Raw genomic sequence first — 14,118 nt, forward strand, 5'->3', positions numbered from 1 at the left:
CTATCTTTGTAATTTTTCTGTAAATAAAAAAGTACTCTGAAAGAAAAATTTTATTTAAAAAAAAATGTGCTGTGAACACAAATGAGTTGAGAAACTTGGATCCAGGATACATGCACAGCCCCTCACTCACATTCCCCATCCTGAAAAAGACCAAATGGAGCCTGTATTTATTCTGCACTCCCAAAATGGGTGGGGGGTGTCACTGGCAGGAAGGGAAGTTGGGGTGAGGGAGGCAGAGTATGTTCACAGCATTTAAGGACAAAATGTGCCTTCAAAAACAAACTATAATTATACGGAAGCCGAGGAGTATTTGCAGAAAATCACTATCTCATAGGAATCTACATCCTGTTAATCAAAGAGGTTGAGGCCCTTTTGATTATCAGACTAAATATTTTTAGGCAATATCACTGAATGCCTGGAAAGAACATGAACAACATCAGCTGGGGAAAAATCCATCCTCAGATAAAAAGGCAAGTCATGCATATCACAGGAAAAATGAACCTCAGGAAATTCATATAGAAAGGTTGACCAAAATTTGCCCATATCAAAACACTTTCCTCCCTGTTTGCCTTCATCCAAGTCCTCTACTCCCCTTTTTCCAAATATCTAGATTTCTACAGTGGGTATTGATTCTGTTAGCGTTTAACCAAAGCATAGGAACATAGCATTTGACCAAAGGAAGAGGTCAGAAAGCGACCTAGCATTATTAATAGTAAGCAGATAGGGAGAGAGAAATAGATGGAGATTATTGCTCTCTTAAGGCATTGTCAAGCGGGTGATTGAATAGCCATAAAAATGACATTTAAGTTGAGACTACCGAATCCCCAGTCAAACCTAGAAAATGGGATATTTAGTGAAGAACAAACTAAAAATGGCACAACGCACCCTTCTTGGTGCATCACACACAGGTGCATTTTTCTTTCCATTTTTTTGTAATGATAAGTCATTGTGGCTCCCATAATGTCCACAAAAGGGTTTTATATTCAGCAGGTGCATTCTAATGGTGGAATGAAGGACTGGTCTTGTTATCCATTTATGAGACTGGATTCCTTCTCTTCCACTTCTCCATCAGTTAAAATGGGCTCTGGGGATTGCCTGGTTTCTTAAACCTTTAATAACTGATTAATATCACTCATCTAGTCCTAAGCTGTCAATCAACTCCCCAAATCATCCATTCTTCTGAATATACAATTTTTTTACAACCATCTCTGAGCAGTGATTTATGTTCAGGGCAACTTTAAATGAAAATCCCTTATGTAAGCAACATTCGTTTATGTTCCCTGCCCTTTAGCCTGATGGAATGATGAAACTTGGGTGACTTCAATGAGTTTGTTATTACATTTGAGTGCAGATTCAAAATCAGTGATTGAAACTTCAAATGAAAAACCTGTTAACAATCACCTTTTATAGCCAGGGACTCAATACCATTTCAGTTTCTCTGCTCTGTGATCATGTTCACTCATATATGATGTTTGGGAGCCAAGCATACAACTAAGTTCAACTTATTTCCCAGTGAGAGCTGAAAGAGAATGTGCTCATTCCCATCAAAGCCAGAATCAGATACAGCAATTCCTACATCTGAGTTGGAGCCATTTTCCGTATCTTTTGGGGCTGTTTCTTCCAACGGCCAGTGTCTTTTGCTGTCAAATGTGGCTATTTCTCACACCATGTTATGATCCAGTTCACAATCGAATAATGTCCAATTATTTAATATATTTAAACCTAAAACATTCTATTTGGTGGCTCATTTTTCTAATCATGTAACCGTTGACGCTGACTTTGCTAATGCCCTGCAACCATTTCTAAAACCATGAGAAACCATCACAATGAGCAATCAGAGAATTCGTGTGACCTATGTTAAATTGCACACACGTCTTCCTCTCCCCGTTAAGCATAAAAATTTGCAACCAGACAATCCAAAACTATGATTCAGCAAATAAAACACCCATGCACCTCCTAGTGAGCAAAGGCGACCCAGACTGTAAAAATGTGCAATACCAGAACCGTTTCTGTTTTCAGGAACCTCCAGCCACAACTAAATGCATCCCTTAAATTGTCTGGCTTTTGTTATTTTAAACCAAGCCCTCCACATTACTTTAATGTGGGGGTTACTTGAAAACATAATTACTGGGAATAACCATGGTAGTACATTATTGTCAAAAACTAAACAATCTTATTTTTCCTCCACTCTCATTAGTCAGAGCATCAGCTCCATAATGTATGTTGTATATACAGACCTTTGAAAGGAAAGAAAATCTTTGGGAGTTTACCAAGATCTCCAAGCATGCTCTGTCTGCTGAAAAATAGATACACAATAGCAAATATAGCCTTTTTTTCCTGGCAGAACAATGGAAACAAATTCGCTACCATTGAATCACACATATGAACCCCAAACCAACATGATCATAACTCAATATCCACCCCCCGCACATACAGAGTATTTTATAGGTTATTTTTATGGAACTCTAGTTTTATAAAAAGATAATACATAATTCTTCTGAACTATTATTGCTTAACTGAATATAGCATGAAACCTAGAAGTCACAGCTGGTTTATGTAAGGAGGTGGAGAAATAAACTAATGGATCATTGGCTAAGAGATTAACTACCTCAGATGAACCAACCAGATAATCCATTAGTTAACTAAGTACCCAACCATGATGAAATAACCAAGAGGGCCACTAGTTAATAGATCCATCAAGATGAACCACCGAAGCAGTCTACTAGGTGCAAGAAGAATCAACCATGAGAAACCAACCAAGTGGATCACTATTTAACAAAGAAATCAACCAAGTGAAACGATGCCGAACTCTGCGTTATCCAAGAGAGATGAAATACAATTTCTAACTTATCAACAAAGAGAAGCTCTTAACTAACCCAGACACACACCATGAAATCTGGAAATGTGACCACCGCGTGGGCACCATGCGGGACTGGAAATGATTCGTGCAGCTGTACTTACGAAGATTATTTATGGGGGTCCTCGTATCCATGTTCTCGTAATGCTGGACGTGGACAACAATGTTAAGGTCTCTTTCCATGTGGTCAGTGTTGCAGTGGCCCTGTGGCCTCATGACATCCGCAAGGGCCCTGAAAGAAGAATGAATTTAAATCTGTTCATTGCAAAAACAATGACTGGCACCTGCTATGCCCTGAGCACTGTGCTTGTGAACAAAAGGCAAGGCTGCTGACTCCATGGCAGCCTCCATTCTAGGTAGGGGCAGGGGGGAGAAAAACATAAGAAAATAAAATCACTGTAATGAGAGGTTACATTAGGGACTTCACACAGGCTAGTTTACATGCTTCTCACAACAGCCGTGTAATAACAGTGATATCTACCCCAGGGAGTCACTGAGAGGATTAAATGATGAATACACGGAAGGTGTCTCCACTTCGTAGATTTAGTTCTCTCTTTATATCTAACACTAGATACCAACACTTCATGTACAGCAATGGCCCAATATTAGGAACAACAGATAACATTTATTGAGTAACTTACCATAGGCCGGGCACCATGCTAATCGCATTACATCCTGTAACTCAACAAAGCAGCACAAAACACCTTGTAAGAAACATTACTCCTTTGCAGATGAGTAAACAAAGGCTCAGAGAGGTGAATTACCCTGCTCAGCCAGCAAGTTGTGGCACACAGACTTGAACCAGAGTCTTTTTAGGGGGTAGGTGTGGGGATGGAGACACAATGCAACCCGTAACATTGACCTTCACAATTAGATGTCCATTTGGGGATAAATCTCTGTGTTTACACATAAAGTGGAGCAGAGATCTGTCAAACAGATATCACACCTAAGATTAGACTTACCAGCACACTTTTTCTCTTTATCTACCCTCTATCATGTCTTTATTTAGATACAGGAATATCCCTGAAAGACATATGAATTTTGTAGGTATTATTATATATGTGTGTATCCTTTACATAAATGGTGATTTTACCATAAACTTCATTCTCTTTCTTCCTTTTTTCACACACGAGAGCCAGCCATATTGCTGAGTGTGAATCTCTTTCATCCTGTGCAATTGCTGCATAGTATTTCGTCATATGCAACCTCCATATTTCACTTACCTGCAGGGACAACAGTCTCCATCTGCAACTATTAATGGTAGAAGAACTGACCAATCTGAATGGAATCTAGCTACACACATCCAGTTGTTTTATTGCAAACCAGCAGACTATCAGTCCTATTTATCATTTCCATAATTATGAATATCTAGATGGTCACCAACTCCCTGGCCCCTATAAATAACAGTGCAATAAATACCTTCATACAGGTCTCCTCTTGGACCAGGGAGAATTTCTCCAGGATACAAACTACCATGTTTTAGGATAGACCCAAATGTTCTTAGCTTCCCAGAAGCTTCTGAGTCCATATAAAGAGAGACAGAGAAGGAAAATGAACTGTTTGGGTGAGGCCCACGCAGACCACCTCTGAACTCAGCAGGCCCAGCCTGCCTGCTGAAATCTACCCCACTACTGCAGTGACTCTCAGACAGTGGTCTGCCCATCAGCAGGGTCAGTGTCACCTGGAAACTTGCAAAGGCACAAATTTTCAGATCCATCCAGACCTACTGAGTCAGAAACTCCAAGGGTGGGGCCCAGCAAGCTGTGTTTTCACGGGCCGCCCATGTGAGTCCGCTGCACATTCAGGTTGGAGACTGCGCTAAGGCAAGAGGGGCCCCGAGCTTGGGGAATGGGGCAATGGGATGACAGAGCAAGAACCACAGATGGGGAGAAGTCGCAGATGTGAGAGAGAGACCCAGCACAGCAAGAGTCCCACATGGATTAGAGCAAAAGACTGAGTTCACCAAGAGACAAAATAACAACAGCTCTCATTGTCTTTCATTCATTCAACAAATATTCATTGTTTACTATCTGCCGTGCCCTATACAAAGCCCTGAGGACACAGTGGTGTCTGACAAGAACAATGTCACTGCCTTCCCGGAGCTTATATTCTATAGGAAAAGATAAAAAATAAACATGTTAAGCAAATAAACAAGGGCTTCACATAAATAATTTTTTAAAAAGAGTAACGTGATTGAGAGAGACCAATACACAGCAGCAAATTTCACAATAGCCAAAAAGTAGAAACAACCCTAATAGCCATCCACCGATGGATGGATACACAAGATGTGTCGTATGGGGTGGAATATTATTCAGCCATAAAAAGGAATGAAGCACTGACACTTGCTTTACCATGAAGGAATCTTGAAACCATTATTCCCAGTGAAAGAAGCCAGACACAAAAAGCCACATATTGTATGATTCCACTTATATCACGTGTCCAGAGTAGGCAAAGCCATAAAGACAGAAAGTAGATTCGAGGTTTCCAGGGGCTAGAGGCAGGGGGGAGGTGACTGATAATGGACATGGACAAATTTTTAGAGTGATGAAAACATTATTAGAATTAGTGGACTGGAAGTAAATAATGATTATGGTTGCACAAATCTGTCAATATACTAACAACCACAGGATTGTGGGTTTTGGGGAGTTTTTTAATTACAAATAAACAGAGACAGGGGCGAGAGATGGTGTGATCAGGAAAAGCCTTCCTGGGGAAATGACAGTTGAGTTGGGCCTTGAACAGTGAGGAGTTGGTCCTGAGAAGATGATAGACCATTCTATGCTGAGAGAACAGCAAGTGCACAGGCCCTGGGGCAGGAAGGAGCTCAAGTATTTGAAGAACAAGCAAGAAGTCCAATAAAGCTGGAATGGGTCAAACGAGGAAGGCTGCATTACCAGGTGTGGGTTATCATAACCCATTTCGCAGAGTGAAAGACTTCCCAATTTAACCCAGCTTATCAGTGGGGGGATCGAGTGGAGATGCAAACCTGAGTGTCTTTGAAATCAAAGTTCAAGCTCCTTGCTGCCTCTGTGCAATAAGCAGGGAAGGAAGTTTTGAAGCACAGGACAGAGGCCTTCTGAACCTAACTTTTTCCCTTCTAAACAGGTTCTTCGTCCCGAGTTCAGGGGACCGCTGAACTCCTCTGAAATTGAATGGAATTTTGTTTGCGCATTTTCCTCAAGCAAGAAGCTATAGCTTTTATGGGACTCTCTAAGGAGTCCCCCTTCAAACTCCAAAATAATCAGGCTTCCAAGAGGATTGCAAAATAAGTAACTAGGATGGCTACCATGAACGTGGCCAGCACTGCCATCTGCAGCTGCCCTGGCCTACTTCTGAGTGCCAAAATTTCTGAAATTCCAGCCTGAAAGCCCAAGGACACTTTTCCCCAAAGCGGCCCTCCCCAGAGCACGCAGGAGAGATGAGGATTCTTAGAGACTCCCCTTTCCCGGACCAGGAGTCACCAAACTATCACTTGCTCACTCCAGGGATGACATAAAATGATATGGTACAGAAGAAGGAAATATCAGAACTTCTTTGTATGATCTTTAGTCATTAAAAATGAGAAATCAATTTAATACACCTGCTCTTGGAACCCCCATGTCAGATGGCAGGAATCAGGAAGCTTGGAGCCAGGAAGGTGATCACTAGCAACGCCTTCACTGGGACATGCTGCCTGTATTGAGGTTACATGTGCCCTTGAAGGGGATGCACAGATTAAATTATCTGCATTTGACTACATTAACCATCGCAAAGCAGGCAAGTGGCTTAAAAAAATGCCCCCTTTAACCAAACCACAGCCTGAAGACAGTACGGGGAATGTAAGCACAAGAAAACAATAAAGTGGACTCCTCTTCCCTTCTCTTCAGTAGCGTCTTATAAGGTTACAACAGTGAAGGTCTATTCAGATCGAAACAAAGTCCCACCAAAAATAATCAAAACTCTCAGGAAGAATCTTCAAAACATGGATTTATTTATGAACAATGAACCTCACCATCAGCATACATTAATTATGCTTTGAGATATCAGCTAATGATCATATGAAGTCATCACAATTAGCAAAAGATTTTAAGATAATATTTATTTCACTTTCAGCTCAGTTTAAAACTTCTTATGCATACTTACAAACGTATCTAATAATTGTTCGTGGGTACAGGCACATGCATACACTTAGTAAAACAAATGTGCATCTATTGGGGAGCATACAAAAAATATTTTATAAATAGGGATGTGTCCAAAAAAATTTTGATGAATTAGATGGTTAAAAAGAAACAACTATGTGACACAAACCAAACAAATGCCTAAGGATTTGGCATTTGCTTGTGACACACAGTTTGGGTGCCTCTCAACCTTTAATGTGCATTTAGAGTATCTGGGGGATCTTGTTAAAAGGCAGATTCTGACTCAATACGTCTGAATCTCCATCACCTGCTTGAGCTCCCGGGTAACGGGGATTCTGCTGGTCCACAGACCACACTCTTGAGTAGCAAGAGCCTAAGGGTGCTGTGATGGTTAGCGTTATGCATCAAGTTGACTGGGCCATGGGATGCCCAGATATTTGATCAAACATTATCCTGGTTATTTCTATGAGGGTGATTCTGGGTGACAGAAACATTTAAATCAGCAACCTGAGTAAAGCAGATTGCCCTTCCTAATGTGGCTGGGCCTCATCCAACCATTTGAAGGCCTAAATAGAACAAATAAGAGAGAATTCTCCACCTGCCGGTGGCCTTCACACTGCAACTAGGACTTGGCTCTGCAGATTTTGCCAATTCCTTACAGTAAATTTCTTTATATGTTGGCTCTGTCTCTCTGGAGAACCTTGCCTAATACAAGTACCTTACTGAAGAAGCCACATTTTTCCTTGATATCCCTTAACCCAGTTCAGAATGATTATGTTGAAACATTGCCATTTTTTAGTTGAAAATGACTGAATATCGGCGATTTCATCAGGTTCAACTGAGTACCCATTTTCTTGTACTTTTCCTCGTGTGTTTCGTGTCTCTCAATATCTGGCTGTTCGCTCTGGGAGGGCGGGGATTGCATCTGTAGTAGTCACTGTTCTCTCACAGCCGAAGCACACAGTGCTGGGCATACGGCAGGTGTTGAATAAATACCTATTCAATGAATGAATGAATGGGAGATACTTTGTTATGCCATGTGAACCAGGGCATCAGAAACCAGAACTCCTGTTTGCCAAGTACTATAGTAGGCAGTCAAGACACAACTGTGGGGTGGAAGAGACAGTTAATGTCCCTGCGTTCCTTCCTGAGAACAATAATGGAAGGAGACAGATAATAAACTAGTAAACCAGTACACTAACAAGTTAATTTTAGAGCATAATATAAAATGAAGCAAATCACACTGAGTGATGGGCTCAAGCGTCTGTGGGTGGGGTGGGGAGCGGCTAAGTGGCCAAGCAGGTGGTCAGGCAAGGCTTCTTGGAGGTGACACCGGAGCTGAGACCTGTGTGATGAGGAAGGATCAGCCATGCAAAGTCTGCCCGAAGAGAATTTGAGCCAACACAGCAGCTCCAACGTGGGAATGAGCTTAGCATATCTGAGCAACAAAATGTTCCATCTCTTTTCCTTCCAATGACAGTGAATAAATATATGACCCCAATATTTCCAAACAGAGCTTAGAGTCCCGGTATCTTGCTTCAGAGGCTCCAGGGGTCCCAATGTCCAAACTATGTTTTGATTTTTAAACACTTGAATAGGATTCCTGAGCATTTCTTCCTTCACAAGAAGCATCACTTATTTTTCAAGAATGCAAGGGCGATGGGCATAAGTTAACTTTCTAGAGCAGTGGTTACACAGGTATAGACATTTGTCAACATTTGTGAAACTATGTGCATTTTATCATGTAAATTATACCTCAAGGAAGTTGACTCTTAAAATACAAGGACTCAGTGCCCAAAGAAAAAGCAAATATATCCCGCAAGGAAAAATAAAGATTTTTCTGTGGCCAACAGTACATGCATGTACACATGGCCCTCTCCAGCCTAGGAAGCTGGTCAAAGCCATAGGATAACCACAATGTGTAGAAAGAAAGGAGGTAGCAGAGAAACTGGAAGATGAGAAAAGGCAAGGGAAGGAGGTACATTTGTCATCTGATGCCATTTCTTCGCAAGAGACGCCAGCTCTTCTGAAGTGTGTTTGAAAAAGACACAAAACACTGTGCTATGCAGTTTGCCACTCGGATTTCCAACTCTGTTTGAAGGTCGACAAAATAATGACATGTGTTCCCTACTGGCTTCGAGTGTAGAGAGCTTCAAACATGTGCTTCTGTCCCCAAGGTCATTTCTCACCAGCACTTACACCAAGATGCCTGGCCCTGCCAGGGGCAGATGCAGAAAACATTCCTAGTCTTGATCTTATGGTGGCTTCTTGAACTGGCCCTGATGCACGTATTGTTGTTTGCAAAGCACCGAGCATTTCTTGTGAGCTGAGAAGACTGGAAGTCCTGCAGGTTTGCACTCCAAGGCAGTACAGCCAATGGTCCAGGACCTGTATCCCGCCTCCGACTGTCCGGGTTTGAAGTCCTATTCCTCCATTCACCACGGGTGGGTTTATCCTCTTTGCAAAGTAAGCAGCCTCTGTAAACAGCAGATTATCAGAGAGCCTACCTCATGGGGGAGCGGCAGGAAATTAAATGAGAATGTACACATAAGCTTACGGCAAAATTGCAAAACGAACCAGGGTTCCTTACCATCACCTAGACCAATACTTTGAAATGCATTTAATGCGTCATATTAATAAATACAACTTCCCTCCAATTCTGAATGTGACAGCCCCTCCTGCTCAGATTAAAATGCAAATCCAGAGAGGTTAAGAGACTTGGCCAGTGTCACACAGCTAAATAAATATAGTACAGCAAGGGCTAGTCACCAAGATCCAGAAATATAACACTACTCTCCTCAGGAGACAAGAGGTAGAAAATTCCAACAAGGATGGTGATTAAGGGTAATAGTTGCTGGGCAGTGACCATGTGACAGGCCCGGGCTCATTGCTTTCCAAGGCCAAGTCTCATGAATCCTCAGCCTACAGACAAGAACCTGAGACTCCGAGAGGTGTGACCACCTTTCCAGGATCACACAGCTATTAAGTGGCTGAGCTGGGATTGAATCTCAGGCCATCTGCCCGGAGCCTGTGCTGTTCCAACCAGCCAGATTGACTCTCTGGGGGCTTCAAGTAACAGAACTGAGTGAACTGGGTGGAGGTGGCCATTGAGATGAACCCAGGAGCTTCCTAAGGTGGGCAGTCACCACTCAGCAGCAACCAACAGTTGCTGTGGCAAAATGCAGGTCCAATGTCAGCAGACCCACTGAATTCTCCGGAGAAGTCAGAAATCTAGATGTCTGTGTGAAATCTCCTGGTTTTTAAATGTTGGCAACTGATTCTAAGTTGGTTTTAAAACACCATGCATAATAGAAACTAAAGAGATTTCACAGCCAAATACAATGAGCCTTGACTGGATCCTGATTTGAAAAACCAAGCTCTAAAAGACATTTTCAGTATGACTGAGAAACTTTAATATGATTGGCTATTTGATGATATTATGGAATTTTTGTTCTTTTTCTTGAGTATGGTAACGGAATTGTGGGAGAATGCCCTTGTTCCTAGGAGTTCCACGCTGAAATATTTAGGGACTGTCATGTCTGCAACTTATTTTCAAATGTCTCAGCGAACGAAGGAAGGAAGGGAGGGAGGGATGGAGAAGGAGGGGAGGGGAGGGGAGGGAAGGGGAGGGGAGGGGGGGAGGGGAGGGGAGGGAAGGGGAGGGGAGGGAAGGGGAGGGGAGGGGAGGGGAGGGAAGGGGAGGGGAGGGAAGGGGAGGGTAAAGGTAGGGAGGGAAGAGAAGGGAGGGGAGGGGAGGGTAAAGGTAGGGAGGGAAGAGAAGGGAGGGGAGGGAGGGAAGAGAAGGGAGGGGAGGGAGGGAAAAGAGAGAGGGTGGAAAAAGAAAGAAAAAAATATATGGAGAGAGCATGAGAGCAATAAAGCAAATGTGGCAAAATACTAATAATTGTTAAATCTAGATAAGCAGTTATCAAGTGGGGGCGATTTTGCCCCTAGATGACATTTGGCAATGTCTGGAGACATTTTTTACTGTCACGACTTGGGTGAGGGGTATGTGTGCTACCGGCATCTAGTGGGTAGAGGCCAGGGACGCTGCCAAACATCCTACAATGCACAGAACAGTCCCTCCCCCCCAGCAAAGGATTAGCCAACCACAAATGTCAATAGTGTCAAAGTTGAGAAACCCTCATCTAGATGAAGGATATACTAGAGTTCATTTTATTATTCATTCAAGTTTTGTGTATGTTTAAAGTTTTTTACCATAAAAAAAATGAAAAGAACTTTAAAATAAAGACACGTAAATTGAAATACCTTGTCGACTAAACCAAACATGTCCACGTGGCTTGGTGACCACAGCTGGCTACCACTGGCAGTCATCTCTTCCAAGTAATAGTGGCTGACTGTGGCGGCTGCTGCAGCTGCTAAAGGGGCGTTTGTTCAGTTCTTACGAGGTTGCAGGCGAGCCCCCACCTCCCTGGAACCCTTCTTTCTCCTTTTCTCAGACCTAAGCAGCCCAGAAGGAAGCAGGCCACAAGCCCAGGGCTCTGAGCCTGCAAACTGACATCTTGGAGGCCTCTTCTCAAAAACACAAATTCACTGGTCACCAGGGGCCAAGTTTGTAGCGGCGGAGCAGCTACTTGCTCTGTCTTTTAAGAGAAGGTGCTTTCAGGCAGGATGACAAACGAACCCCATTTCAGTGTCCCTTGCAGCTCCAGACAAAAATTAAGAGGCTGTGGCCGCAGGTTAATTTCACCTGGAAGCTGCCTTGCCTCCTAGCAGCCTCTGGGATGCCAAGCTGGTCCCCACCAGATCACCCCTTAGCAACATCAGGCAAAAAAAAAAAAAAAAGTCCTAGCTGGGACCCCAAATGATTCACTGGGCAAGCAGTGCATAGTGCATTTGGCAGGTACCTGGGGTGGCCCCAGCACCACAGAAAGGTTACACACATGGAGAAAGCAAATACGACTGTCACATGGCCCCTCTTTTTTCTCTTGAATTAATTTATCCATCCCCTAACCCTGTAAAATATTCCCCAACTAAAGACCAGTGTTGCCTCAAGCCTGGACCACCTCATCTCAGGGCCATTCAGGGGAGTCGTTGAATGCAGATTTCTGCCCCTGTACCCCCTTCAACCTATTGACTCACAATTTCTGCGGATGGAACTCAAAAATCTGCATGTTAGGAAGCTCTCCAGATTCCGATGCCCACTGGATCTGAAAACATCTGTCCCAGACACAGCTGAAACCAAGAGACAAGGGATTGTGCAGTTTTCTAACTGTGTGACCTTGGGCAAGGCACTTCACCTGAGCCATGAATTTCTCGCACGTAAAAGGCAATTAAAATAGCACCTGTCTCATAGGGTAGAGGCGAGAATTAAATAAGGGAGTGTTTACACACGCCCCTGGTACGGTCCTGGCACCTGGTACAGTGTTCAGCAGGTGTTAGTGCCTTCTCCTTAGTAGTGATTGGTTGCACGTTAGAATCACCTGGAGAGCTTTTCAAACGTATAGATGCTTAGGTCTCACCCTACAGATTCAGATTTATATAGCCTAGGGTGGGGCCCCTGGCGATAGGAGTGTTTTTTTTAAGCACTCCAGGTCATGCTAAGCAGTCCTCAAGGTTGCAAATCACACCTTAGAGGCCAGCAGTAAAAATCGACAAAAATTTCTCTCTTTTCAGGAGGATGCACTTTCACTCCACTCTGGAATTCCCAAAATTTATACTGGGAGAGGCTGTGTCTTGTGTGGAGGCTCTGCTACCCCAGGACTGGGTACCCCTAGACTCCACCTCCAAGCAGACCTTTCCTGGTACCTGCAGAAGGAGGTAGCCAGCAACCCCTTTAGCTTTAGCTGGAGTCATTTTTCCCCCCAGCAGAGCTACAAGGGGGCAGGACCAGGAAGTTGGGTCCCTGCTGGGCCCTTGGGTACCTGCAGATCGAAGAGGGCTTGATCTAGCTTTACTGTCTCCCAGAGATGCCCCAAGGTTAGCTTTTCTCTACCTGCCCACCTCCCGCCCCGCCGACCACCCAAGGAGGGCTCCTTTAAGAGCTGGTTTGCAGAAAAGGGCTGTGGAGATTTCAGCAGGAGTTAACCCGAATCTGCAAGGCAGCCTACCTGTCTCTGAGCGATACTTTCTCTACCAAGGCGACACCCGCTGCCGCAGTCCTGCATGCATTTCTCCCCTCCCCTTAACACAGACCCCGGGAATTAACAGGGACTGGCCCAGCCGGTGGGACAGGTGACAGGACACCCTGCGGTTGCAGGGGGTGGGTGGGGCCAGCGCTCTACTCCGTTTTAGTAGGTCAAGGTTTCCTGAAGCCCCTCGGAGCCTACTTCTGTGCCGCAAGACCCCACCATCCACCCACACCTCCTGCTGACCCAAACCGAGAAGAACTTCTTCACCTCTTCTCCCCAAATCCCTCCCCTCTGGGGAGAAAAATTCATCGGATACTCTGCGTATAAATAGAAAATAATTACTAGTGAGGTAGTGATGTTCCTTCGCCTATTTTTGGTGGGTCTCTTTGTTCAGATTTTTTAGGCATGTTCACGGAGCGCGTGCACACACACGCGCGCGCACACACAGGCCCCGGCGGCGGGCGAAGGGGGCGGAGGGGGAGCGGAAACAAGCGACTTCGTTAACCAGATTCAGGAAGGGGACAGTTAAAGCTTGCGCCCGGGCCACCCAGCTGTTCGCAGGCGGCTAGTGGCTTCTTAAACCCCACCCGCCCGGCCCTCACCCCAAGCCCTCGCCTCTCTCCGCGGCCGGAGGCTCAGTGCCCGTGGCTGCGTCCTCCGCCTCCAAAGTTACTGAGTTGTGCGAATCAATTTAGACACTTTTAAAAAAAGCAAAAGGCAAATAGCTCCATTAATCCCCAAATGCCTTCTCCCATCTGCTGCGACTTGCCCGTGCTGGGACTTGCATAATGAATAAGGCAAACGGAAAGTTGACGGATCAAGGTGCTTAGAGGGTGAAGGCGCGGAGAGGATCTCGGGCCACTGGAGGCCGTGCCAGCCAGGGCAAGGGGTGCAGCCGTGGCCGCTGCCCCGGGCAGGCAGAGGTGGTGGGGGGAGGCGGGTAAAGGGGCGGGGGCAGCAGAAGTCTCAATTCCAGGGGCCGTGAAGCTCGGAAAGCGAGGCGGCCGCTCCGAGCAAGGCTTTTGTTCTCGCCCTCCCCTCACTCCACCTC

The 14,118-nt window shown here is 44.6% G+C and overlaps 1 protein-coding gene across 1 annotated transcript in view; it reads right to left on the reverse strand.

Annotated features, from left to right (window-relative positions):
* The window catches only part of SHISA9 (shisa family member 9), a 251,668-nt gene that overhangs the window by 236,476 nt on the left and 1,074 nt on the right, over positions 1-14,118 (reverse strand). Inside the window, exon 2 of the mRNA XM_069486536.1 lies at positions 2,962-3,089. Within this exon, the coding sequence (XP_069342637.1) occupies positions 2,962-3,089 (128 nt within the window). The remainder of the gene's footprint in view (positions 1-2,961; positions 3,090-14,118) is intronic.

Source organism: Eulemur rufifrons, chromosome 14, assembly GCF_041146395.1.
Source record: "Eulemur rufifrons isolate Redbay chromosome 14, OSU_ERuf_1, whole genome shotgun sequence".
NCBI lineage: Eukaryota > Metazoa > Chordata > Mammalia > Primates > Lemuridae > Eulemur > Eulemur rufifrons.